This window comes from Cyrtonyx montezumae, unplaced genomic scaffold (genome assembly GCF_038088225.1).
Source record: "Cyrtonyx montezumae isolate F1298 unplaced genomic scaffold, pur_monq_1.0 scaffold_13, whole genome shotgun sequence".
NCBI lineage: Eukaryota > Metazoa > Chordata > Aves > Galliformes > Odontophoridae > Cyrtonyx > Cyrtonyx montezumae.
Genome location: NW_027071859.1, coordinates 18,913,346 through 18,941,319, shown reverse-complemented (window position 1 = coordinate 18,941,319; position 27,974 = coordinate 18,913,346). Strand labels below are relative to the sequence as shown.

At 42.2% G+C, this 27,974-nt stretch overlaps 1 protein-coding gene across 2 annotated transcripts in view; it reads left to right on the top strand.

The window, feature by feature from the left end:
- Positions 1-7,008: 7,008 nt before the first annotated feature.
- The window catches only part of ERICH1 (glutamate rich 1), a 98,814-nt gene continuing 77,848 nt past the window's right edge, over positions 7,009-27,974 (top strand). For both annotated transcript variants that reach the window (XM_065730787.1, XM_065730786.1), the window contains exons 1-2: positions 7,009-7,086; positions 25,223-25,414. In XM_065730787.1, coding sequence (XP_065586859.1) covers positions 7,065-7,086; positions 25,223-25,414 — 214 coding nt within the window. In that variant the 5' untranslated portion in view covers positions 7,009-7,064. The remainder of the gene's footprint in view (positions 7,087-25,222; positions 25,415-27,974) is intronic.

Here is a 27,974-nt window from a genome sequence, read left to right as displayed (position 1 = left end):
ACCAGTAGTTGTGTGTGTATGGTTTAGTTTAATAACATCATGTAACTTAAATAAATTAATAAGCACACACACACACACACAAAAATGGGTTCCATTATAGGAAGAGATTTGTTATCTGTCTAAAAAGAGAAAAGAAATCTAATGTTTGACATGACTTGTGTGTGCAACTAAACAGGCAGTTATGTACAAGCAGAGGCTAAGAAAGCTCCCAGAAGAGACTGCAGTCTGAATGTGATACAGTTATATGGGGGAAACTTTTCTATTTTACTGATCAAAGCAGCACTGTACAGCCTGGCACACACTGCAGCTCTCAGCTTTATATTTTTTCCTTTCTGCATCGTTTTTAGGACAGCAATTCATGACAACTTCAGAACATAAAAAGAAATAGAAATTCATCAAGAATTGATGGAAGACCTGACACCAGTTAGCAAAGAAAGTGCATTCTGCAATTTATACATGACACGAAGTATTTGAGAGCGACTTCCACCCTGAAAGGATTTGCCTGATCTAAATCATAAGCACATTTCAAGTTAGCAATATTAATGCATCAGATGAGACATTTAGTAAGGAATTTACAGTCTCCCAAAGCACCATAGAATGAAAATACTATTTGGAAATTTAATAGTTAAGAAATAGAGAAGAATGAAACAGATGTTAAAAAGAAAACTTAAAACCAATATCAAATAGCATCAACTGCTCTATGAATGACCTCAAGAATGAGCATGCATCGCAGCAGAGGACCTTTTACTGGTGGACATGAGAACATTTCCACTGATTTATGTAGCCTGTAACAACTTATTTTAGTTGCAGAGAAATATTTTTTAGGCAAGAAAAAAAGAGAAAAACCTTTGGGAAGCATCCAGAATAGCTATACCACTTCTTAATTTGAATAAGAAATGTAACAGACCTTCAAACTATTGAACTACTAACTATTTAGATCTATTGTAATGCTTTAGTCATCCATTTCATTATTATTAAAAGGTCAGCATATGTGCCTTTGAATTCTTGAAGCAATATATAACTTCCTAAATCTTCTTGGAGTTGACATCTTGAAGTGTAGATAGTTCAAGCTTTCTGAAGTAAGTCGGTGTTATATAAGGTTACATTACTTTCAAAAGGAGAAATGAGGCTGAAAAATATTGTCAATGCAAGCTTTCTTTTGGAAACACCATATACATTACAATTTTGGAGTAGTAAATTCCAAATTACTATTTAAGAAAACTTACCGAAGTACTCATGATTCATACTAGTATAGAAGAGCAGGATATCATAACTGATGGCATCCCTCTTCAAGTTTATCAGAACAGCTTATTTTGAAGCAGTTCACGTTTTATGCTCACCTCTTGCATACTGAATGAGGACTGATGTGCATGAAGATGGGATATGCTACACAGGGCAACACGTTTCAGGACTGACAAAAAAGGCGATGGTGCATTTTCAGAGGTACTGCTGTATTATCTGCATATGATGTTCTAGCCTGCTCTCTGCAATACCTACCTACCAAACTCTACCTTCGATAAAATCCACAGATCACAGTGTTATCACAGTGGTTTTTTTCACTGTATGCTATGAAGGAGCCATTCCTAGTCTGCATGGAATATTTTGATTTCCTGGTCAACTGAAACTAACAGGCAAAAAGCAACAGCCCCATCCGTTCACCTGTCTGAATGCCCAAAGAGAACAGTTGACTGAAGTCTCTATTATGGCACTGAAAAAGCATCAGATCAGTTAACTTACAATGAATCCCTTAATATCAGAGATTTTTCTCTTACATTCAGCAATTATCTGTATTTGAAAACTAATTTTGAACATTCGAGGTATGATTACAAATGACCTTAGCTATTTCTAGGTGATATATTTTGTCAACAGACTCTTAGAAGTGCGAGATCAAAATCTTTCACTGAAATTAAAAACTAATGGATATGATGTACCATTAACAGGAGAATTCAACACATTTACATTTTAAAAATGCCTTACCTTTCAGCAAAACACTGTGGCAAAGATAACCCTGCAACAGCCACAAAACCAGGTCTGTGCTGGATAATAAAACCACAAGTCACCATCAGAGCACAGAGAAAGGCTATTTCACGTCCCGCAGCAAGACAGAGATGGGGACATCAGAGGGGCTGAATTTGATATTAGAGGGAAAGTGACCCCAGGTCATCTTTACCAATGAGAGCCCAAAGCCCTCCCAGCCAGAGAACATCCACACTTCTTCCTTATGCAATGTCTTTGTGCCACGTGACACCTTCACACTCCGATTTCAGAAGATAAATAAGCATTCTTAAGTCCACTTATTCATCCACATCACGCCACAGGAAACCTGCTTGACGGAATTCTGAAGAATTCTAACAGATGCTCAAACTTTTCAACAAACTCAGTTGTGCTCTTTCTTTTCCAGTGTAAAAAAATAAAAAAAAAAAGGCACAGGTTCTTCCTGTAGTTTCAACCAGACAGGATCTGAAAGGCTGCAAGCTCAAGGAAAGAAAATCAAAGGAAGAAAGGCAAGCTACATCCACCTTTCTTCTCATCAGGGAGGATGACTGTTACCCATCACTAAGATACAAGGATGTGTTTGTTCATTTTGAGTGAAATGTGCAGTGGTGCAGAGGATGCAAGGCGGGCCTGGTGCTGGTTTTCTTTGGAGAGAATCTCACTCTTCATGAATGAAGCCAAAGTGTCGCCTTTATCTTACCTGGGCTCCGTTTAGACAAATTCAATTGAGTGTTTATACTCTGTAGCTTTATATTCCAACATCTTATGAAGCCATAAATAGACTGGAATGTGTGCATGAAAGATCCTCTGTTGTTTGTTGGTGGTGGTTTTTTGTCCTTCCCCCCCACTTTTATAGATTACTCTAGAAGAAATAAAAGGAATAGTAATATCATGAGATTCCCTCCCTGCTGTTTGCCGTTTGGGGAGAAAGTAAAGCTCAGAAATAACTTCCTACTTGTGGCTATTGAAGCCATTTGCTCTGTGTTATTTTTATGGGCTACATGTGAAACTAGAAGGAAGGTGTGAAAGCGGGGAAGTTCTCTCTACTCCTCGCTGCCAGCAAAACACCCAGCAACATCACAACACACTCCCGTACCACGCAGCTGCACGAGCTCCCAGAACGGCAGTGCAATGCTGAAGTGACTTGGGCAATTTCCTTAAAGGCTAAGTTGATTAGCTGCACTGTTAATAAGGCCACATATGGTCTCCACGGAAAGTCACCAGCCTGTCCAACTGCAGGACTATCAGGACAGCCAGAGACTTTACTGTTATTTTATTATACACCACTCTTATATTATTATTAAAGCATTAAAAATTTTTACAGTGCAAGTCATGCTGTTGGGAAGTAAAGAATCAGAGAAAACTAATTTGGGTGACCTCCACTACAGAAAATAAGTCTCATAAGAAGTCAACATATTAAAAAACCCCATGAATGCTAAGGGCAATTAGATTCCAGGCAAGCTTAAACAATTACTTTGTATTCTCACCCACACCTTAGAGATTATTAAAAAACACAATGTTGCCTAAATGAAAAGATCAGAAGAAGGATAATTAGGAGGCAGCACAAAAAAATATGTTTTGAGTTGCTGCTCTCGGTACTGACCCATTTCCTCTCCAGGGCAATGCAGTACAGTTATTCCCTCTGAAAGGCTGCTCCAAAGGCTGAAAGCTGCTGGACCAGCCTCTGCCTCCAGGACCAAGTATGGATCACACACGCCTTAAATGACAACCACAGTAGTACCTGGTGTCCAATCCTAAGCCCCTGCTCCTTCATGTTCTGCTTTCCTTTTCTATCTTTGTGATTTTATTATCAAGACTTAACCTTTATATTTGCTAGAATAAAACTTGTTGTTGCAAAACAGAGCTCAGTGGATCTGACAAAACTAGGATGCTTTTCTTTGACAGAACAAATTGGATTTTAAAGAGAACACTCAAAGCTGGGAGGTACATGATTAAGAGCAGAGGAAGGACTTTGGGTGAAAAAGGAGCAACTATGAAGAACAGGGAGGTAAAGACAGTGCAAGGAGTAGCATACACCAGAGCTTTCTATTTGCGAATTATATTAAATCTGAGTCTCCAAATCACTGATATTGCCTTCTTGGATTTATGTCTGTGTTTGACTGTATTTTTGTCCTGTTATATTACCATCAATTCATCTACACATAGCACTAGCAACATATACTGAAGACAACAGGTACTGATTCCCTTGTGAGAAAAAAAAAAAGCCCTCTTCTATATTATCCCTCATGCATTTAGTGCCATATACATACTAGCACATACATACACCGTAAGGAAACTTTTCAAGATTATAAGAAATATACAGTTATAAAACCAATAAATAAAATCTGAGGGCTAAGGGTCAGTGCCACACTGGAAGCTATCTGTTCAATTTTCAAAACTGGCAAGGATAGAGAAATACAAAAAGCATGCAAGGAAAACGTATAGCAGATAAATGCCCTTGCTTTATGCACAGAAGAAATCAAAATGATAAACAAGAAAGAAAAAGTGAGACCAAATGTGTAGAAGCACTGACTGAGAAATCTGACTGCAGCAATTCCCTTCCTCTCATCACAGCTGAGCGTGCACCAAATGAATAAACTGCCACTTGACATTTCCTTAAAAAAAAAAAAAAGAAAAAGGAAAAGGAACAGTACTTACTTTACTCTAATGAATCATTTTGGCCTCTGCAGTAGAAAGGAGCTGTGATGAACTATAATCTGTTTCGGGAAGTATAATTCTATAATGGAGATATATATGGGCTGAAATATGAGAAGTTGTAGTCTCAGGTCTACTTTAAAAGAGGTTCTGAATCATTCCTGCCCACTTCTACTTATATTTGATCATAGCTGTTGACACACTGTTTCTGCCATGCATAGATACATTTCCCTACTAGGGCTAGGAAAGCCATATGGTTCGTGGATGACTATGAATTTTCATAAGGCAAACTAAACTACATTTAATTTCTCTCCGTAGTTATCCAAACAAAACTACCCATTTAGCAAACAGAACAGTTCAGCTTCAGGTGGGACATTCCTGTCCATACCACATCAAGTCTCTCTTAAATTCAGCCATCATGGACCAGCTAACGCCAAGTTCCAGCAGTACTGGCCACGCTGTTTCCCACACCCGGTTTGATGAACTGGTTCACTTGGTGGCAAGCTGGAGCACCTAATAACAATTGTCTTGTTCACACAGTAGAACTGAAACAGCTGCTTTTGTTTGACTGATACAGTTTGCAAGGGCCCCCTGATGGCGCACTTCAGAAAAAACAAGGCTTTACTTCAATGTTCTTTTTATTACCAAAACTACTCATAGGACTAACATAGTCAAAGCAATTTTCCTGCATAGCTATGTGTCATTGCAAACAGGGAAAAAGTTCCTGCCTACTAGTGGCAGGTGTAAAATACTTCTTCTGTACCACCTCAGTCAAAGCTCACACCAACTATGCCAACGACTACACCTGTGGCCATAATGTAGCCAGAGAAAGCTCTCGGTCAGGCTGGAAGCCGTCTTTAAGATTGTCCGGGAGTATTCCTGTCAGGACACCTGCTGTCAGAACACAGCTGTACCCTCAGCTGGGGACCGCCCTCAGCAGTGTCCCACTGCTCTCAAGGCTCACGTGTGACCGCCCCATTCAGGAACGCATCGCTCCTCAAACCCAGCGCATTTATACATACACTTACTTCAGACATTTGAACTGACAAGAAATAATCATTAGCTGCCCACAGTGGACATCCACACGCGTGATTTTTGTCTTGACTCGGCAGCTTGTAACAGCCCCGCACAGCCCACAGCATCACTGCTGATACTGATGAGACTTTCCCCCGCACCGACGCACATTCCCGCTCTCGTAGAGCAGCGGGGAACACCAGCACCAATGCGGGAACGTCAGCCGTGCAGCTCGGTCCGGTGCTCGCATTGCATGCAATCTCCCAGCACCTCTGCCGGGCAGGCTGCCGACTGAGGGCTCTTCTGCAGCCTTTCTCTAAGGGTATCTTCAGTTTGTACCATATTTAACAATTGCACAAGGACTTCAAATTCTAAAAAGTTAACAAAGAGCTATCGACGCCCAGCGCTGCTTTCAGGGCATGTAGCTAAGTGTATAACCAGATACTAATACCATTAATAGCACCAAAATGAAAAGCTAAAAATAATCTAAAACAGAACCAACGAATTTATCTGACAGCCCCAGTTTTTTACCTTGCGTTTAACTGAACAGCAGCGTAATAATTGCATTATTTCACTTCAGAACATGATGTCAGATCACACAGGGGTCTGACTGCAGCGCTCAGAATTAAATCTCCACCGCTTAATAACAGCGTGATTCGTTAAACTATTGAACACGCTCTGAATTCATTTGAACCACATAGTGGACGTCTTGAAAACGGAATGTGCTGGCGGGGGGGGCTCGGCTCGGCTCAGCTCGGCTCGGCTCAGCAGCCGCCCCTGCCCGCAGCCCTCTGTCCAAACCGCGCACCTGGGCTTCTCCATCAGAAGTTGGGCAACTTGAGGCCGCGGCACTTCCACACCGCCGTCGGAAGTGGGGCACGGCCGCCCGAAGCGCGCTGCGAGCGGGACGGAGCCCGTTAGCACCACCCGACGGGGCAGCCCTCCGCCCGCAGCCCCGTCCTAACGCGGCTCCCCAGCCCCGCGACCCCGGACCCCGCGGTGCCGTCGCCCCCTCCCCTCATTCGGCGGCGCCCCGACGGCGCCCCGCGCCGCCCGCCTACCTTTCTCAGCGCTGACATTCTAATGCATTATCCACCGGGCGGGCGCGGGCTGGGCGCGGCGGCGGCGGCGGCGCCGGCTCAGGGTCGGGCAGAGCGCGGCCGGCAGCGGCAGCGGCGCCCTACGCCTCTCATCTCGCATCTCGCATCCCGCCGCCGGGCGATGCGCAGCCGCGCGCCCCCTGCTGGAGCCGGCGGGCAGCGCGCGGAGAGGACGCGCCCCCGCCGCCGTGTCAGCCAACGGAGGGACGCCGAGCTCTTGACGGACGGCGCGGCGTGGAGCAGGAAGGAGGACGGGCGCGGGCCGGCCGGCTGCGCGGGGAGCTCGGGCCGCGCTGGGCCATGGAGCTCAGCGGGAAGGAAGGTGAGGCCGCGGCACCGCTGTGCCGGAGCGCGGCGGTGGGGGGAGCGGCCGCGCTCCGGATCGAAGCTCCGCTTCGTTCGCTTCGTTCGGCGTTTGGGTTCTCTGCGGTGCCCGATGTGGCGCGGTTGTAGCGGTGTAGGTCGCTCTGCGAGCGGGTGCGGTGCGGCTGTGACTGTTCTGAGTTCGGACCGCCTGAGGCGGGTTTGTGGCTGGCGAGTTTTCGCACGGTGCCAGAGCCGGATCGGTCGTGTTGGAGCGTGAGTGCCTGGACGGTGAGCTCTGTGTTCGTGTGCCTGCTGGCTGAGCGCGGCTAGGGGCGGCTCCGAGGGAGGTATGAGAGCGGAGCAGAAATCCCTGTCCTGGGTACGGATCAGTCTCGTAGCCGGCGGTGTAAGCGCTGTGTATGCAGCATGCCTTCTTGTGGGCAGAGACAGACGTATAAATGGAGAGAAAAAGTTAGTGAGTTGGGAAAAGAGAGTTTATGCGCTCATAAATTAACGTGGGAATCGGGCTGAGAGCAAGGAGAGCAGGTTTTGTCAGGAGAGGTGATGGGTCCCCCATCCCTGCAGACATCCAAGGCTGGATGGGGCTGTGAGCACTTGACATGGCTGTTAGTGTCCCTGGTCGTTGCTGGATGGCCTTTAAGGGTCTCTTCCAACTGATTCTGAGAAATTCCATAGGACTTCAACTCCTTTAAACCAAAGGTCAAATATAAAAATGCTCGTTTCCGTGGGACGGAAGAAAAGGCAAAGAAACAGTGATCCTATCTGTGAAACCTGGGCTAGGGAGCTGCTTTGACAAGGGGTTTGGACTCCATGATCTCTAGAGGTTCCTTCCAACCCCTACAATTCTGTGATTCTGTGATCTTCCTCGAATTTATACCCTTTAACAATAGAAGCCACTCATGTGCCTCTCTAAGGAGCAGTGATTCGAAACTGAACAGAAAATATAGCAAGGAATAGAAGGCTGGTAGGATGCCATGTAGGCACCTGGGCTGAAATACCAAAGTTGGAAGAGTCTACAGCTTCATCCGAGCTGGCATTGCTGCTGGTAGCAGTAAGTAGGAGACATTGTAGGTTGCCGTATTTTGTTTGTGTGGATTAGAAATGAACACTGATTTTGAATTCTGCTTTTTACTGGGCCATATGATAGAATAAAAGGGGTGCCCAGCAGTTTGTTGGGGTGGATTGTCACTGGAACGAAACTAAGTGACTTACAGGTAGTAAACCAGCTGTACAGGTAAGGGAGATCTACTCAGGAATGGGTTGGACAGGCCTATCTGACAACATACAGTTCTGAATATTGTGGTGTTTGCATGTGTAGTTTTTCATGTTTTTCAGTCACATATATATTGATGATACATAGCAAAGCTAGATTGACCAAACAGTTCTCACTCAGTGCGTTATCGACAGGGTGATTATCCACATTGGATGATGCATTTCATTGCTGATAAATACTAGTTGCTTCTTCAAAGCCGTGTTCATCATTCTTGAAAGCTTGTGTAACTGGATCCAAGGTAAAGCTGCCATACAGGCTGACAGAGAGGTGGCCTGGCTGCTGAAGGGTAGCACTGAGGTGCAGGTATCAGTGCCTTGTGCATCGCTGACCTTCACTGCTAGCAAGTGCTACCAAAATAGATGTGCCACATGAAGGGTGAAGGGCTTTTTTGTGAGTGGTGGGTTTTTTGTTTTGGTTTGGTTTTTTTTTGCTTTGGTGATTTGTTGTTTTTTGTAGGGGCAGGTGAAAGGTATCTCTTCTTTTGTTTGTTTGTTTTCTTTTTTTCTTGGGCAGTGATCACCAATGCATCGTGTGGTCAGTGACCAAATATTTATTATGAGTTTATTTATTTGGGCTGCAGTTGAGTAAATCAGTGACACCAGTGTTTTTGTGATTAAATGTAGGAGCTGTGCTAGAGTAAGCACGATTGAATGTGCCATTAGAACTTATTAGTGGATGGAGGAAATAAATTGTAGGCTGTTGCTGCTGACTTTAGCTTTGAGCCTCAGTGAGTAATGTAGCCAGAGAGGGAAGCTGACATGGTAAGGAACAAAGAAGCAGATGTGGTATATCCACCAGCTGTGTTTTTAGGGTAATACATATGCAGATTCTGATGTAATGCTGCCTTTATGGTTCTTGGTTGTGGATGTTGTTTTGGGTTTAGTGAGGTTGGAGCTGTTGGTTTTGTTTTTTGTTTTGTTTTGCTTTGTTTTGTGGAGCAATCGTAGACCTACCAGGTTGTCATTTCCAGTAGGTAGTATTTTGTTTCTTGTAGTCACAGAATGGTTTGGGTTGGAAGGGACATTGAAGATCATCTAGTTCTAACCCCCCTGCTGTAGGCAGGGACACCTCCCTCTAGGCCAAGCTGCTCAAAGCCCCATCCAGTCCCATTGTGTTTTCAGTTGTCTCTAGTTCAGAAGGTTTTAAAAGAGAACAAACAAGTGCCTAGAAACTTGTGCTTCTAAGAGTTGCCTAATTATTTATATTAAAACACCATTCTAACTACTAGAAAGAGAGGAAAATCTCTGTTGTTGAAGCTTCCAGTGCTTTGTAATGACGGGCTATTTGACATAATGTAGATTTTGTTAGATGCACATGGGAACATCTGTAGCAATTGCTGGATACTATGCAGCAATCAAGTACTCAAGTCGCAGCCAAGCGTGCTGTGTTTACTCCCTGAGGAAGGTTAGATGGGCATGCAGTTGTTTACGTTCTATGTATCTTATATGCTCAGTGATACTTCTGGCAGTTTCATGGTTTGCTTTGTAAATACTTTGTAAATACTTGCATTTTGTTTGTTTCAGGCGGAGAGAGCAAGTTCTCATTTTAAAATGTTCAGAATTTCTAAAGAGTTCCCAAACTCTGAATTGCCTTTTTCACTAGTTTAACTGTTCTTAGAGCAGTGCTTCAAGCAGCTGAGTTACTATTTGTTTTCCACATTACCTGCAGTGCAGAGCATTGGATTACCCAGTACCAGTGGTTTTCCTAAGTTACAGTGGAAAAAGGCCCTCTAAGGTGTAGTAAAAACCTTACTGTAGTTGCTCAAAAGAAAAAGCCAACTACTTTAACTTCAGCTTGCATGTGTATGCTAGAGTTTGCTCACCTCAGGCAATATACTTCTTGTATTCCCTGGAGCAGGGGTAAGTTCTTAGGTAGAAGTAAGGTTTAAACTTTCTGAAGTTGAGGCAGTTCACACACCATGTTTGCAGAGTACTGTTAGGTGGCCAGCGATGTTTTAAGCATATGGCTTGTGGAGTTTTTCTGAGGTTTGTTACTTTTTCCCCTTGGCCACCCCTTCAACGCTCATCCCACTTTAAAATAAATAAATGAATACACTTGACCCAACTTGAAGTAGCAAGTATGATTAATTTTATTCATTTTAATGAGCAAACTTAGAATCATAGCATCACCAAGGTTGGAAAAGACCCACAGGATCACCCAGTCCAACCATCCACCCATCACCAATAGGTCTCACTAAACCATGTCTTTTATTTATTTACCATTGTTCTCTTTTATTAAGGATATGTGTGAGATTTTCAGATGTTTTGAGTGAGATCTGTTTGATTGCACAGTGTGAGAAATGTATTATCCACATTTCTAGGTGTGTCATAGCATGCACAGAGTGGTGTGTTGGTGAAGATGCTTTATTTTTTCAGGGCAGTACTAAGTACATAGGTTTTGCTGTGAGGCAGGCAGGATTCTCATGAACAGCTGGAACAAAACCCTGCTGTTCTCACTGTGTTGGCTGTGTAACTTGTTATCTGTGTCATGTCAAGTCAAGTTTATTAGATGTCTATGAGCTTGCAGTTGCAATTAAAGTGGCCTACTGAGAGATCTCTAAAGCCTCTGTTGAGACAGGATGGCACGATCTATTAGTCAGATTCTTATTGAACTACACAGTCGTGCAGAACTTGCTGACAGATGTAACACCAGTCGTACTGATTTGAAGCTGAGGGGTGACAAGAAGATCATGCTTGCTGAAGCTGAATCAGTTTCATCTTAGCTAAGAAGAGAAAACAAATGTCTGCTTTCTATAGTGCACATCTTAGTTTTGTATCTGTGATTGCCATGAGTCACGTTGGCCTGGGGGCCCACAGGTCAGTCTGAGTGGTTCAGTGTTTGGATGTTGTGACTTACTACTCAATTTAGGTGAATGCGTGATTGTGGGGTATGCAGTCACTGTTTCCATTCTCCTCTACTGATGTCTTAAGCTGTATATGTAAGTTGTTCTTGTTCAGAAGTTACCTCAAAGAGGGGAGAATGATGCATTACTGAAGTTCCAGCTAACAGTGGTTTTCCTTGTACTGTAAAGCATAGTGCTAGTTGGAAAGATAAATGGAAGTGCATCCTTATGGACTGCTATGTTACAGAACAAAGCTGGAAGTTCTTTATTACAATTCAATATCTACATTACAAATAAGTTAAGTAAAACCTAGGTAATTAGTATCCAATTTTAATGTCTAATGGAACTTGGAATGCTAATAGAAGTTTTGGAGAAAACAATGTATGAGGTCTTGACACAAACCTTAAGATGGTAAAGTTAGTGTTAGACAGATTAAAAATGATGGCATCTCAGCTTCTTTTGCAGCTCTCCATGATGTAAAGGAACTCACATGTAAGGCTGTGCTTGCATGCAGACAGCTCAAGCACAGAATTCACGTGACCTTGAATACAAGTAGATCCTTCTGTTTGATTTCCAAACAGTGTTTCTTCTCTTTTCCACCTAATTATGTGATAGTAGCTTTATTAAGTGTAATGTTTTCTGTTATATGGAATGCCAATGAGATAAACTGTAAAACTCTGAGGGCACTGTTCCTATGTTTGGACATTAAGCAAAAAAAATGTATTTTTTTTCCTTTAAGCAGTCATTCACATTTTATCAGAGTAGTAGTATGTAACAAATGTATAAGGAAAGGTGATTAAACAGTAGAAAAAAAAAAAAAAACCCTAAAGTAAACCAATTTTAGTGTTTCTGCTTCCTGAAGGGCCTCCAGAGTCTTGTGGAATATACTGTGTGTATTCAGACACCATGTGGTTTCAGCATGGTAGGCAAAATAATTTCTTCCATCATTCAGATGGGTTAGCCTTAGTGACTTTTCTGATTTTAAGGTGCAAAGTGAATTCTACCCTGAAATGTTAAGCTGAAAAATTACTTTTCCTCAAGAAAAAAAAATTTGGAGAATAATTGTGCCTTTAGAAAACAAAGACTTTCTGGAATTAAAAAAGAGAGAGTCACAGTATGTGAAAGTACTCATTTGTAGGTAAATACAGCTGAGTGGAAACAGGATATTGCAGCTGATCTGCAGAAGGGCATACTCCTTGACCAAGCACAAAGTCTAACATTTATTGGCTCTGTGTTTATCTGCTGTGGCCTCTTTCAAGAAATAGGTGGCCTGCTTTAGCCTGCATTTTCTGCAGCAGCTCCTTCAGTCCCTGCCTTTGTCATGTACTGTTGTTTAGCTGTCCTCGTAAGAACCTGTTACCATAGCTTCACCTGCAGGATGAGGGCTGTTTATAGACCATGAACAGAAAGCAAAATACTGTGAAATTGAAGGCTTCCCATTCCTATATATGTGAAATAGCACTTTGACATACAGAATCCAAGATGCAGTTTCTTACCAGTTTTTTTTTTTTTCTCTATTAGAAAGATAAATGTGGTTACCCCCCCATGCTAGTGTTTTGCTTTGATTTACATACTTACCATCTGTGGTGGAATGGAAGTATGTCAGTCTTAGCAAAGATGAACTCGTTGGTAGCAAGAAAATGAAAAGCTTTTTTTCTTCTGACTTGGACAAGCATATTCCTTTTATAAATATGATATACACCCTTATGGTGTAAACATCTAGGCTAGGTGATGTGTAATTGCTTTCATAGTGTACTTACTCTCTTCCTCATGGGGCCTTGGAGTAAGGGCAGTTTCATCTGTAGTGTAAGCATTTTAGATGCTGAGTGGCTGGCCAGCTGATTACAGTCCAACCTTCTTGGACAGGTGGCTAATTTGGAAATGGTATGATACCTTGCACGTGTCCATCACTGGGTGTTGTAACTGCAGACTGGATTTTGGTTGTACTGTGCAGTATAAGCTAGGTGTCTTGTCTTTTTGAAACTTGCACTGATTCTTGGCCATAGCTCTGTATGCTAGGCTGAATAAATAAAAGGTCGATCAGCTTGGCCAGTTGAGCAACACCTTCAGAAATGCAGAAGACCTAAAACACAAATGTCCATACTGTATGATAAAAGAAGTAAGCACTGCAGAAGATGATTAAGGGAATGGAAAACACCTCCTAGCCGTAGGTCTGTATCAGGTTTCCACCTGCTAGCTGGTAAAAATGACAATCTGGCTGATGTTTTCTGATGTTGTCTCTTAAAATGCTTTTATACCCTGTCTTAGTGAAGTCCACATATCTTGACTTATTTTTCTCCTGCAAGTGGTCCCGTTGAGTGTCCTGGTTGAGAGTTGACTATGTAGCTATGACTAGAGAAGCAATGATGATTGAGGTGTTGGGATTGTTATAGCTGGTAGCCCATGGCCCTAGGCCGACTACTCCTTCTCTGGATGCCTACCTGTGCAGCTTGGTCTAGGAGCCTGCTTTGGCAGGGGGCTGGACTAGATTGTCTCCAGAGGTCCAACCCCTGAAATTCTATGATTCTGTGACCATGCTTTGAGCACTGGTGATGTCTGGAGGTCCTTTCTCACCTTGCCTGTGATTTTGTGACAATTCTGTAAAATAACCATCCCAAAATAGTGTTTGTAGGTGGTACGATACTTGCAGAACAACAGATCCTTCAAGGATTAGAATTCTATTGAATATTGGAGAATAATTCTGCGCTAACAGAGATGAACTGAAGTTTTAATGAAGTCTTGTCCAAACATTCTGTTCTTTCCATTGTCTTCTGTTCTGCTGTACTCTTTTCTTCTCTTCATTAGCCAAAATAGTGTGTTAAATTATCTTACACATGAGATGGATTCAGAAGAAATTCCTGACTTCCCAGGTTGCTCTGCACTGCTGTTAGTAGGAGGGAGATCAAGTAGGGTGAGTTGCAAGCCTCTCAGAGCTCTGTGTTCAGTGCTCCTGATGCCATTTGTTTTATTCTTGCTACCCAACTTACATTTGAGTAGGCAGCAAGCAGCCAATTGAAAACGCCACAGGAGTGCTTACAGTATATATGGTACTTAGCCAAAAGTATGTGGCAAGTGTTCTTCACAGAAATGCTTCTTGAGGACACAGTCTCCTCCTACGTTCAGCTGGACAGGAACACTTCTGGTGCTGATCAGAACATTATTTATTCAGTTATTTGATTTGTTTTCGTTATAGTCTGTATTGTTGGGTTTTCAGTTGTGCTGTCAACCCCAGGAGATTCTCTGTGAATCTGCAGTGCTATTCCTATATTGGCACGTGTGCAACTGTGGGTAGATGGCGTATGTACGTAAGGCAAGAAACTTAATGGTGTCAGCTTAACTCTTAGATACCAAACAGTACACTTAATTGAATGAAGGCTGTTTATCCTTAGAAACCTGTGATAGAAAGATCCTGGATATTCACATACACAACCCAGTGTATGTTCTGTACTTTCTCCTGAAGCTTGTTTTCCTTCTATTGTGTCAGGCTGTAAACACCTAGTGGGTTTTTTTTCAGTTTTCTGATGCATTTGTACTTCACTGTTATATGGACGAGTTGTCGAGAATTAGCCACTTAGCAACTTAGTACCTGTTACAAGTTCTTTTCCCTTCTGAAAACATTGGCTGCTTCTTGTTGCTCAGCAGTTCCTGGAAATATGTGTCTTTGAGTCTGGCTTCAGCTTGATTGTGCAGTAGGAAAATCCAGTGTGTATTGGTTACACACTGCTTGTTCTGGTAGCATTGTGTATCTTTATCAGGAAAGAAATCAAACTTGTTTCTTCTGAAATGTAAGTAGAAAATGAATTCAGAGGGCTAGAGAATGTGTGAGCTTGGAGTTTCACATTTGTGGGTGTATCAGAATTGAAATTTTCTGCAAAAATGCATCAACTCTTCATACAGTGTTTACAGCTTTCTGTGTTGGCTGCAAGATTCCTTATGGTCTAAGTCTACCTATATGTGTGTAATGAATCCAGATTATTTTGTATTGTGCATCTACTGTAGTGTTTTTTGAAAATTTTTATTTATCACAAAGCTCAGTGAGGGGAATAAGATTTTTTCCTCCTTTCTAACAAACATGGGACCTAGTGGGACTGTATACACCTAATCTTTTGACTTAGTTTTTTAGCACGTCAGTAACTAGCTGTAAGTATCTCTGGAGTAATTTGTGAAGAATAAAAGAATAAAAGCAACCTTTGGAATTGGTTTAATCCTTTTTGCTGGAAACAACCCTATAGGTTTTATAGAAGTCTAGAACTCAGTGAAAGAGGCTTTCCTAACTACCTTATTTTATTTTGACCTATTTGTTTATGAGAAGAATGTTGAAAATCTTCCAGATGTTTACCAGTGCATTTAGCTTGGCAATTCTTACTCATCATTAGTTTTTTTGTGACTTGATCCTACACTACCTTATTCTTGAGCTACATAACACTTCCTACTACTTCATCCTTAAATTTTTTCTGGCATTTCTTTGCTCGTGCTAAATGGCTCAGGATCAGTGTTCTCCTGTGTCTTGCTGGTCATTGTAGAAACTTCTCTGCTCTGATTTGAGTTCAACTAGTTTATATTCAGCAGACTTAACGTTGCACGGTATTTCTGGTGAGGTCTTTCTGGAGTTGTATTTTAATGCAGTACATTTCCCTGTCTCCTATTAAGAAATGTTTGGCTCAGTAGGATCTGGATCACACCGTCATTATACACAACTTTAATCACACTAGTGGCTGGATCTCTCTCACGATTGATAATACACACAGGTTTTCTTCTATAGTCACCTCTAGTTTATTAATCTCCACTTAGGAATTTTTGCTTGTCTCCAGAAGCATAGAGGCTACCTCAAGATAAATGTAGTTATTAAGGCTCCATTTTTCTCTTTAATCTTTATAACCTTGTTAGCAGGGGTAGTGTCAGTCTAGCTTGGTCTTTCCCTACAGTAGAAGAGCAAAGATTCTCTTAGAAGTTGTGCCAGGTATTTATGTTATTATTATTACCATGTAGTGCCTCCTTTATTTATTTATTTTCTCCATATCCGTAATAGGGTTCCCCTTGATCAGTTTTGACCTATATTGATGCAGCATGCCCAGCTGTGACCCTCCACTAGCGCATGGACCTCAAGCACACACACTCTGAGGTCTGGCAAATTCAGTTATGCCCAGAACGCAGAGTCATTTTTACTTGATGATTATAGAAAGGGTAGTGCTTTTTTTCCCCTTTGGTACCTTGATTTCAGCAACATACCTCAGTGATGTAAATGAAACTTATTCATTGCAGTACTGAAGTCCTGTCACCTTCCTAAAAAGGAAAGTGGACAAAAAACTGTGGCAAACAATTCTCCACAATTGTGTGCACTTGTTTGGATTCTGGAGACACTAATGCACAAGTAATTAAAATCACAGAAGTCTACTCCAACCTTCAGCCTATCGCTACCATGCCCTCTAAACTACATCCCTATGTACATCCTACATAGACAGGAAGAGACAGAACAAGGAGAGTGTTCCCCCTCTGATTAATGAGGATGGACAGCTGGCTTCCTCAGACATGGAAAAAGCTGAGGTGTTCAATAAGTGCTTTACCTTGTACTGGTGGTCTGGCTCCCCACATCTGCCAGCACCCTGATTCTATAGCTGTGGATGGCAGGAGCAGATTTCACCCCACTGTAACAGTGGAGCAAGTTCAAGAACTCCTCATGAAGCTGAATGTGTGCAAGTCCATGGGGCTGGATGATATGCATCCCGGGGTTCCAAGAGAGATGGCTGATGTGGTTGCTGAGCCACTGTCCATCATATTTGAAAAATCATGGCTGCTTGATGAAATCCTCAGTGAGTGGAAAAACGGAAACATTACTCCCATTTTTAAGGAAGGGAGAAAGGATGACACAGGGAAATACAGGCAGGTGAACTTCACTTTTGTGCATGGAAAGATCATGGACCACATCCTCCTAGTTGACATGTGAAGGCACATACAAGACAAAGAAGTGGTCCAAAAACATGGCTTCACCAAGGGCAAATCTTGCTGGACCAATCTGGTGACCTTCTGTGATGGAGTGATGGGATCGGTGGACAGGGAGGGTGACGAATGTCATCTACTTGGACGTTTTCAAAGCCTTTGACATGGTCCTTCACCACATTCTTCTCTTGAAATTGGGGAGGTATGAATTTGAAAGATGGACTGTTCCATGGATTTAAGAACTGGTTAGCTGGTTGCAGGCAAAGATTAATGGTTGAATGTCTGGGTGGAGGCCGGTCTCTAGTGATGTCATCCATGGATCAGTCTTGGGACTGGTGCTCTTCAACATCTTCATCAGTGACACAGACAGTGGAATTGAGTGCAATCTCAGCAAGTTGTTGAACAGCACCAAGCTGAGCGGTGCTGTCAATACACTGGAGGGCAGGGAAGCCATCCAGAGGGACCTGGACAGGCTAGGGAAGTGGGCCCATATGAACCTAATGAGGTTCAAGAAGGACAAGTGCAAGGGGCTGCACTTGGGCTGAGGCAATCCCAGGTGTTTCTACAGACTAAGGAAAGAACTCCTGGAAAGCAGCCCTGTGGAGAAGGACTTGGAGGTCCTGGTGGATGAGAAGCTGGACACGAGCCAGCAGTGTGCACTTGCAGCCCAGAGTGACAACTATATCCTGGGCTGCATTAAAACAGGGCTGGCCAGCAGGGAGAGGGAGGGGATTGTCCCCCTCTACTCAGCTCTTGTGAGGCCTCATCTGGAGTACTGTGTCAAGGCCTGGGGCCCCCAGCACAAGAAAGACACAGAGCTCTTGGAATGGGTCCAGAGAAGGCCCACTAAAATAATAGAGGGCTGGAGCACCTCTCCTATGAGGAGAGGCTGAAAGGAACTGGGCTTGTTTAGCTTGGAGAAGGCTCTGGGAGACCTTACTGTGTCCTTCCAGTACTTGAAGGGAGTGTATAAACAGGAGGGAAAACAACTGTTAACATGGGTTGATAGTGATAGGACAAGGGGGAATGGTTTTAAACTAAGACAGGAGATTGAGGTCAGATGTCAGGAGGAAGTTTTTCACTCAGAGGGTGGTGATGCACTGGAACAGGATGCCCAGAGAGGTTTTGGATGCACCATCCCTGGAGGCATTAAAGGTCGGGCTGGATGTGGCTCTGGGCAACCTGCTCTAGTGGTTGGTGATCCTGCCCACAGCAGGGGAGTGGGCAGAATGAGAGATCACTTGATCTTTGAGGTCCTTTTCAACCCAGGCTGTCCTATGACTCTTGAACTCCACCAGGGATGGTAACTCCAGCATTTCCTTTGGCATCCTATTCCAATACTTGATCATTCTTTCTGAAAAGAAATCTTTCCTAATATGCAACCTGAAGCTCTGCTGGTGCAACTTGTGGCTGTTATCTCTCATCCTATCTCTAGTTATGTGGGAGAAGAAGCTGACCCACACTGTTCTACAACCTTCTTTCAGGTAGTTATAGGGAACAACAATGTCTGCCCTCTACCTCCTCCAGACTAAACAATCCCAGTTCTCTCAGCTGTTCCTCCTAAGTCTTGCGCTCCAGACCTTTCACAGCTTTGTTTCCTTTCTCTGTGCATGCTTCAGGACCTCCATGCTGTTCTTATTGTGTGGGGCCGAGAACTGAACACGGTACTTGAGGTGTGGGCACACCAGTGCTGAGTGCTGGTTACACTATTTCTGATACAAGCCAAGATGCCATGGATCTTCTTGGCCACCTGGGCACACTGCTGTGTGTTCAGCCATCTGTCAACCAACAGCTCCCAGTACTTTTCTGCCACACGGATGAGGTTGGTGTAACCAAAAGTGCAGGATTCTGCTGTTGGTCTTGCTGAAGTTCATCCTATTGGTCTCAATCCTTTGATCAGCCTATCCAGATCCCTTTGTAGGATTTTCATACCTTAAGGCAGGTTAATGCTTCCTCCCAGCTTGATGTCATCTGTGTACTTGTTGAGGGTGCACTCTGTCCCCTTGTTGAAGTAACCAATAAAGATCTTAACACGGTTGACCCCAGTACTCACTCCTGGGGAACAGCACTTGTTGCCATCTAGATTTAACTCCATTTACCACCACTCTCTGGGCCCAGCTATCCAGCTGTTTTTTACCCTGCAGACAGTACACTGGTCGAAGCCATGAGCTGCCAACTTCTCCAGGAGAATGCTGTGGGACAGTGTCACATTGCAACGTGATACCACAGAGCCCCAGGACATAGTGGCTCGTGAGCTGTGTACATCATAGGTAGAGACTTAGAGCTGCCATGTGTTGTCACAGTGTGGCCAAGTGTTCAGAATCATCTTTCTTCAGTAACGTGTAGCTATGAAGACGTTTTTCTATACATTGATATACATTCTCAGTAGAACTCAGAAAGCATCTTTAATTTTTTTCAGATTGCAAATAATCAGAGCTATGGTAAGCCACTGTGGTCTTATCGTGTATTGGGCAAACATAAAATCAGTTGGAAAGTACATCTAAAGGTCGTCCAATCCCACTCTACTGCAGTGAGCAGGGACACCTACAGCTAGATCAAGTTGCTCAGAGCCCCATTGAGCCTGAGTTGGAGCGTGTCCAGGGATGGGGCATCCGCCGCCTCTCTGGGCAACCTGCTGCAGTGCTTCACTGCCCTTATAAAAAAAAAAATTTCGTTATACCCAGTCTAAACCTCTCATCTTTTAGTTTGAAAGCTCTTCCTGTTATCCTATCACAAAAGGCCCTGCTAAATAGCCTGTCCCCTTCTTTCTTATAGCCTACCTATGGATACTGAAATATGCCTTCATTAATTTCATTAATTCTTGCTTGGTTATATGTCCTGTAAAACACATGGATGTCCTTTTGCTTTCATAGCTTCTGTAGGGAAGTTAGGATAGTTGAAGGCAATGCAATGCTGTTGCTTATGTACGTTGTTTGTTTTGGTAGCATCTACACCACTGCCATGCTTTGACCCAAAAATTCTTTGCTTCCCTGTCTCACTTGCAGTTTCTCATCTGTTAGAACAAATCAAACTCTGGAACTAAGTTTGCTGTACTTCTTGCAGCAAGGCTTTCCTTTTTTTTTCCTTATAATTGGCTTCTTATTGCTGTTCATATTTCTTTCATGTTCAAGTACTGGCTCAGTGCTAGAGATAATTCCTCTTAAACTATTCTTTCTCTCCCAGACTGGAACACTACATTTTGTGATATGTGAATACAGTTTTCAAGAGTATCTTTCAAAACTTAGTCAGTGGGAAATATAAAATCCTTTATGTCTTGCATGATAACATTGTGCGTAAATGTGGTGCCCTTTTTGGTTGATTCCCAATACCACATTTAATTCATTAGGTCTTTCAGAAATATATCTCAAAATTGCTCATGGTTGCTCAGAAATATCCGTCTACTATCAAGAGTGAAGTGGATTGGTCTCTTGAAAGAGAATACAAATCTGTGCAGATCCTCCCTTAGTAATTTCTACTGGAAAAACAGCAGCAATAAATATGTATACATAGCTGTGCTACTGGAATGGTGAGAGTGAGTCTTATTCCATTTTGATGCTCTGATAAAAAGATATTTCTCTGATAAACCCTTTTTTCCTTTCATTTTCTTCCATTTCCTCTTAAGATGTAGTTCTAAGTGTCTGAGCAGTTTTTACCAGATTTGCAGCTGGATCTCTGGTGCTGCTTAGTAGCAAACAAGTTGGGATGGAGAGTTCTAAATGGGTGGAAAAAAGCCACTGTGTAGTGTCAGACATGACCAGCCTCCCGTGGTTAAACCAACACTTGCTGGCATAACAGGATTATTTTTATTATTATTATTTTTTAACTAATTGCAGCAGTAGAACTCTGAGGAAACAATATCCTCTATTATCTGAAAAAGGCTTTGGTAGCTTACCTCTGAGAGACTCTTAAATGCAAAGCAGTGCTTGTAAAGCTGTTGTGCATGGCAGGGTAGATATTATTCACTGATCTAATTTCCTTGTTGATATGCAGGAAAAACTTGTTGGAAAAGGGCTGGACCATGGTCAGATTTATTTATTTGTTGCCAGTTGCATTATACTTATGATTCTAAATAAACTAAATTCAGACTAAATTGGTCAGTTGTTTCTTCCCGCTACTTAGGGATGCCACCTTTTAAAACCATTTTACCATTGGGGGTTCATTAATTCCTGCTGTACTCAGAAGACTTGAAGTGCATCTGATTCCAGACAGGCAACTTGTTAGTGCCCTAGATGTTACTGCTGCCTATTTCCATGCTGTTACAGCTATTAGGGCTTCATGCCTCCATGCAGAGGCACCTTTGCCATACTGAGAGGCACTGTCAGATACAGAAGTGCTGCAAGCAGTAAAGAGCACCAAGCTTCTTCTTCCATTCTTCGTGGTAAAAAGCAGTAAGCTTTTGTGTTGGCAGCTGGACTACATCTTCTCTGAAGTAAACACATTGCTGCTACTGATCTAGATACTTAATTCTAAGCAAGAGAGATTTTTGTGGAAAGTATGCCTTCCAAAGTATTTTTTGGGTTGCTTTCTCAGACATAGGTGTTACAGATGAAAAGAATGCTTGTATTAAAACTGATTTCATATTGCTTTCTGAAGCAGTGCCAATATGTGTATGAGTATAGCTCAAATATTTTTGAAATGAAACAAAGGAGTTGTTTTCTGGGAGGAAGAGAGGAATGTGGGGTGTGTTTGAACAGATGACTAGGGAAATCATACTTCTGATCTAAGGAGGGTAGCTACAGCAGACATAGAAAAAAACTTACCTCCTTGTTTAGGTTTGCTGTTGTCTCAGTGAAATACTTGCTTTGGATACAGGACCTTACAAGTGACTGAATCTGGAGTTGGTTAAAGTGTTGCACTATTAGTAGCTGTCATGGGAAGAACAACAAAGCAACCATCAGGTAGATCCAGCTGCTAAAGTTAAGGTGGCTCAAGTCGACTTGGACAGGCAACACAAGGGTGAATTTCTAGCTCACTTGGCCCATGAGACCTTGGGCCATCAAGGAGAAGATGCAACATATAAGTGGGCTAGAGACCAGGGGGTGAACTTAACTATGGACACTATTGCACAGGTTATCCATGACTGTGATACATGTGCCATAATTAAACAGGCCAAGAGGATGAAACCTTTCTGGCAGGAAGGGCGATGGAAAAGTATAAATATGAGGAGGCGTGGCAGGTTGATTATATCAACTTGCCACGATCTTGCAGTGGTAAGCGTTATGTGCTCACCCTGGTGGAAGCAACCACTGGGTGGCTTGAAGCATATACAGTACCCCATGCTACCGCCCAAAACATCATCTTAGGGCTCGAGAAACAAGTCCTATGGAGACATGGCACTCCAGAGAGAATTGAGTCAGATAATGGGACTCATTTCAAAAATTCTCTTGTAAATACTTGGGCCAAAGATCATGGCATCGAGTGGATTTATCATATCCCCTATCATGCACCAGCTTCTGGTAAAATTGAAAGGTACAATGGGTTGTTAAAAACAATGTTGAAAGCAATGGGTGGTGGAACATTTAAGCACTGGGAGAAGTATTTGGCAGAAGCCACCTGGTTGGTCAACACCAGAGGATCCATCAATCGCAGTGGTCCTGCCCAATCCAGCTCTCTACCTACTGTAGAAGGAGATAAGGTCCCTGTAGTACATGTGAAGAACATGTTGGGAAAAGCAGTTTGGGTCCTTCCAGCTTCTGGAGAGGGCAAACCTCTCCAGGGAACTGTCTTTGCTCAGGGACCTGGGTCTACCTGGTGGGTGATGCAGAAGAATGGGGATGTTCAATGTGTACCACAAGGGAATTTGATGTTAGGAGGAGTGCTGTTAGCATATGTATACATGTGTGGTGTTTGTATTTAATGCTTGTTAATCATTGTTCGTGTATATGTGAAGCATGATGTAGTGATGTGGAATAAGGGGTGGAATGTCATGGTTTTATGATTTTTGTTATTGGTATTCCACATCATAACATCATGTAGTGCAGTGGGAGTTAAATAATTAATGCTCTAGCTCCATGGATCATTGATAGTTCCAGGTATACATTTCTCAGAAAAGAAGAACTGTGTACCCCGGAGGACTTTGCATTGCTTCACATTTTTCTGTTTTCCACTCAGAGGGAAAGATAAAAACTATTTGCATGTCACGAGACACAGTCTCTTTCCTTTCAGATCAGCCCAGCAGCAGGTGCTCACTAGCTGTATCACCTTCAGCATTTAGCTTAAGACCTTTGGTTCTTGGATACTCTCTCATTTTATTTATTAAATTCAATTCCTATTATATTGTGTTATTTTGCATTCCAGTATCTTATTTAGTAAATTAGCTTTCCTCCTCAGATCGTTGCCACTGTTTTGTTTTTAGGCCTATCTCCCTTTTCCCTTTCCCTCTTCCTCTTTCCTGGGGCTTGGGTCCATGGGTTCCCCACCCAAATCATCATGGAAATGGGCTGAACCAGCCTGTAAACCATTGACAGTAGCTGTGCTCAGGGAAAGAGGGTTCAGGATAAACCTCTTAAACAATTTAGAGTCAGAGATTTTTAAGAAGCAATTACTTTTGTCATACTGTAGTGGATATTTCTCTGTTTTTCCCTGAGATCAGTAACTGCCTTTGTAGTAGTAGAATATTGGGCAAGGAAACTTCAGTAAAAGAAAAGTGTGTTCAGTACACACTGATTTGTTGATGTCTTTCTGGGAACAAGCTAACCTGCAGTATTTAACCAGCAAAATGGGTTGTGTTTTCTTGAAGTGGGTATCTCTTGTAGCTCGTCTCGGGATTTTTGGTATCACTTTCTGATGAATATGTGTAGAAAAATTAAATTCAGGCTCCTCAGGCAAAACTTTTTGCTCAAATTAGTCTTAGCTCTTTTCTTGGATATTTTTAGAAGGTCCGATTGGATCCAAGCAAGAAGTGATTATGTGTAAACTAGTAGGAGCACAAAAAAAAAAAAAAAATCCAAGATGTTCTTCCCTGTAGCTCTGACATGACAGTTGAAACCTATCACCAAGGCACTGTGGGGAGGTGATGGGAAGATGGAGCTTGTCTCTTTGGGACTAGGAATTGAAGGATTTCCCAACTTGGTGAATACGATTCTTAGCTGTAAAGTAAAGCCATTTATTGAAGAGATCTGTGAGCTGTTAGTATGTATTTCTGTTAATTTCTTTAGGCAAAATTACTTTAAGAATCTGCACCAAGTCACTTATATAGTGCAGTATCATTTCTGTTAAATTTAAAAATGGAATTAAGGTCACATATATAACTCTGAATCTCTTTTCCCTCTTTCTCACTCCCCCTTTTCCTGCAGTATCTGGTTAGATGTTTAGAATTCATGAAACTGGGGATGTCCTGCAATAGACAAAAAATGTATAGGATGCTACTAAGTTATTGAAATATGCATTCATTTGTATAAAGTTGATGGTTTTGTTGATGGATAAATTATTTCCATATATTTCTTTCCTTTAAACAAATGATGCTTGCATTTGAGTAGGTAGCAGATTGCAGGTGAAATGAGAAGGTGACCCATAAGAGGAAGAGGTGTATAAGTGTAGTTCTACTTTGGTAGAAATAATTGGGTTACCATGTGTTTCTACTGTTGCTTGTTAGCTTTTCTATGTGATTAAGCAGTTTTAGCATACTGGTTTTTAATGAGTGATTCAACTGCAATGCCACCATGCCAGGAGAGCTGCATTTCAAGCAGCTTTGTAACACTTCTATAAGAAGATATCTTTAAAAGTATCTGTTTTAAAATAAAATTAAAAATAAATGTGTGATTTATACAAATAACAAATATGCTGTGTTAATTTATTACCAAAGTCTAGTCAAATAGAGCACTTTACAAGTCACCTTGCTGGTGGTCCCTGGGGTTTTAAAGCTGGTCTATTCTGACACAGTTTAGGATTTTAATTTATTAAATCTTCAACTTTATTACATGTGAGAGGTAGGGAGTACTGAAGACAGATTTGCACTGGATGTGAGGGAAGCTCTTGTGTCAATTAGAGTTTGGTTTCGTATATTTTTAATGTCTTAAGCTACCTTTTAAATTACTGATTTTTTTTTTTCCTATTTAAAAATGTTTTATTACTCCACAGTGTTCATAAAGAAAGTACTGGAACGCCTCTATGGTAAAACTTCATCTTCTCCTGTGCGTACTTCAAGTGGAAAAGAGGAGGTGGTTCTCATAAATCTAGGCTCAAAATCCAAAGAGAATGATTTGGAAAATGTTCAAGCTTTGTCAGCAGATGCCAGTACATCAAGTGGGATGCTCAGCAAATCATCTCGAGGTGAGACTGCATGCTCCTTTTTCTGATAATATGCTCTTAAATTGAGAATGGTGTAGTATCTACTTCTTTTCATCCAATTGATGTTAGCAGACAAATCTGAATAAAAGGGCTGTTGGTACTTAGAATACCTGTGGTCCAAAAGGCATGAAATCACCCTTGTATGTATGTGTGTATGCAGCATTAGCAGTAACTAATATGAAATTGTGGATTCAGGAGTTGGGCTTGATGATCCTTGTCAGTCCCTTCCACCTCAGGTTATTCTACGATTGTTTCTGTGATCTGTTTGTCAGTATATTTTTCTCATTGTTACAACTGTTCTCAGCTGTTAGAAGTGCACCCAAAGATTGGAAATGTAAAATGATCCAGCACTAATTCCTACCCTCATGTTGCAACATAAACCCCAGGTGCCTGCAAGCACAATGGAAGACAAATACCAATTCAGGCAATATATTCACATCCTTCTAAAGAATGCTTTTTTCAGTGAGTGTTTGTGCGGTAAAGTGACATGGATATTTTGACAGGTAGGTAAAAGGCCTCTTGCAAGTGGGTTATAAAATGTGGATGCAATGCCAAAAGATGATGGAGTTGTGAAATACAGTAGCTGTGATACTACTTGCAGGTGAAAGGCTCTGTGCTTAAGCGTAGAAGAAGTGTGAAATGCTTTGTGTTGTAGCTCGTCTAAAATGAAGTTTTGCTGTAACTGGAGGAGGCAATTAAACAGGTTGACTTGAAATAAAAAGACATGTTTCCAGAGAGTATCTTTAGGGATGTTGCTTAGTTAGGCCTGTTACTCGCAAACAAGGAAGTGCTCATCACAGATGTGGTCAGAGACAGGAGGTTGAAGTCATGAAAGGAGTGACTGAATTGGCTAGTAGAATTAGGACCATGTACTTTACAAGAGCAGACTTCTGTGTTGTTCAGAGATATGATTGGAGGATACAGTGGAAGGGTGATCTGGATATGCAAAGGAGCTCAGGAGAGCTGGTTAATCTTCAATAATAACTTTTCCAAAGCACAAGAATGGACTATTTTGACATGCAGAAAGCTGAGCAGTTTTGGCAGGGTGCCCGACTGAGTTAAAATGCATCAAGAAGCAGCAAAGGGAAGATGAGGCAAGGCTCACCTTCATAGGTCTGCATAGCCAGCTTTGTTAATAACAGTCAGGATTAACAACTGTGAGGTACCAGCTGCTTGCACTTACGGACAGCTAACCTCATGGTGAGAAGTTCATACAATACAAAAATAAAATATAGAGCAGATGAAAGCTGACATCAGTTTCCCAGAAGAAATATGGAAATGTTGCCTGGGATGGAGTTGAGAAAGGTCCACCTGAAGTTAAGCTAAAGTTGACATCCACAAAGGATATGGGGAGAAACAAGAAGAGTGGGGGCTACAACTTGAAGTCTAAAGAAAACTGTGGGTCTGCTGCTGAAGAAGCAAAAGATTTAGTAATATGGGACTAGGAAAAGGCTGAGGAACATAGTGCCTTTTTTTGTCCCTGTTTTCACTGGTAAGATTTGTCTTCTGGCCTACCAGGACCTACAGGCTAATGTTAAAGTCTATGGAAGTGAACCCTTACAGTAGATGATGGCTAGGGAGTACAGAAACAAGCTGCAGAATTGCATGTCAGTGGAATGAGATGGTATGCATTGAGGAGAACTGCCTGATGCTGTGGATGCTTACTGTCATCACTGAAAGCTCACAGAGACTATAAAAGGTAAATGTTATACCTACTTTTCAAGATGGGCAAAAAGGAGCATTTGGGAAGCTGCAAATAAATTATGAAATAAGTCCTTCTGAAAGATAATTCCTAGCATAGGAAGAGCTAAAAGGTGATTGGCAGCTTTTAACAAAGGTAGATTGTACCTGATTAACTTGGTTACCTTCTGTGATGGTGTAATTGGTTTGAAGATGAGAAGAGCACAGTGCACGTTTAATTTTTAGGAGGATCTTCAGCTCAATCTACTACAGTGTTTTTATTGCCAGCTAGGCAAGGGAACGATCAGATAGATGGGTGGACTGATAAGTTTAAAGGATAGTGATGAGCCATATAAAGATCAGTAGGTGGCTGTGTGCTACTGGCGTACCTTGGGGATTAACACTTGGCTGTAAAGTCCTGTGTGTGGCATGGAACAACTTTTGACACAGGCAGGGGTCAGATGGCTTGAAGCAGCTCTACAGGAAAGGACCTAGGTCATTGATGGACAGTATAACAGAAGCGCATCCTGGCAGCAGGCGTCTGACTACATGTTGTGCTGTATTAGCAGTATAGCCAGCAGGTCATAGGAAGCAATCGTCCCTTTTGCAAAACCGTACTGGAGTAGCTCCTCACTTTGGTGAGACCGTATTGGAGTGAGGCCATACTGTGACCAGTGGGCTCCTCTGTAAAAGAAAGGTAGCTACAAACTAGAGTGAACCTAGTGGAGGACATGACACAGTGCTGAATCACTTTAAATATGGTGAGATGGAAAATTGAGCTTGTTTAAAGAACGTTAATGAGGAAATCTCATTACTTTCCCTCTGCCTACTTAGTAGTTAATATAAGGAACATTTCTTTCAG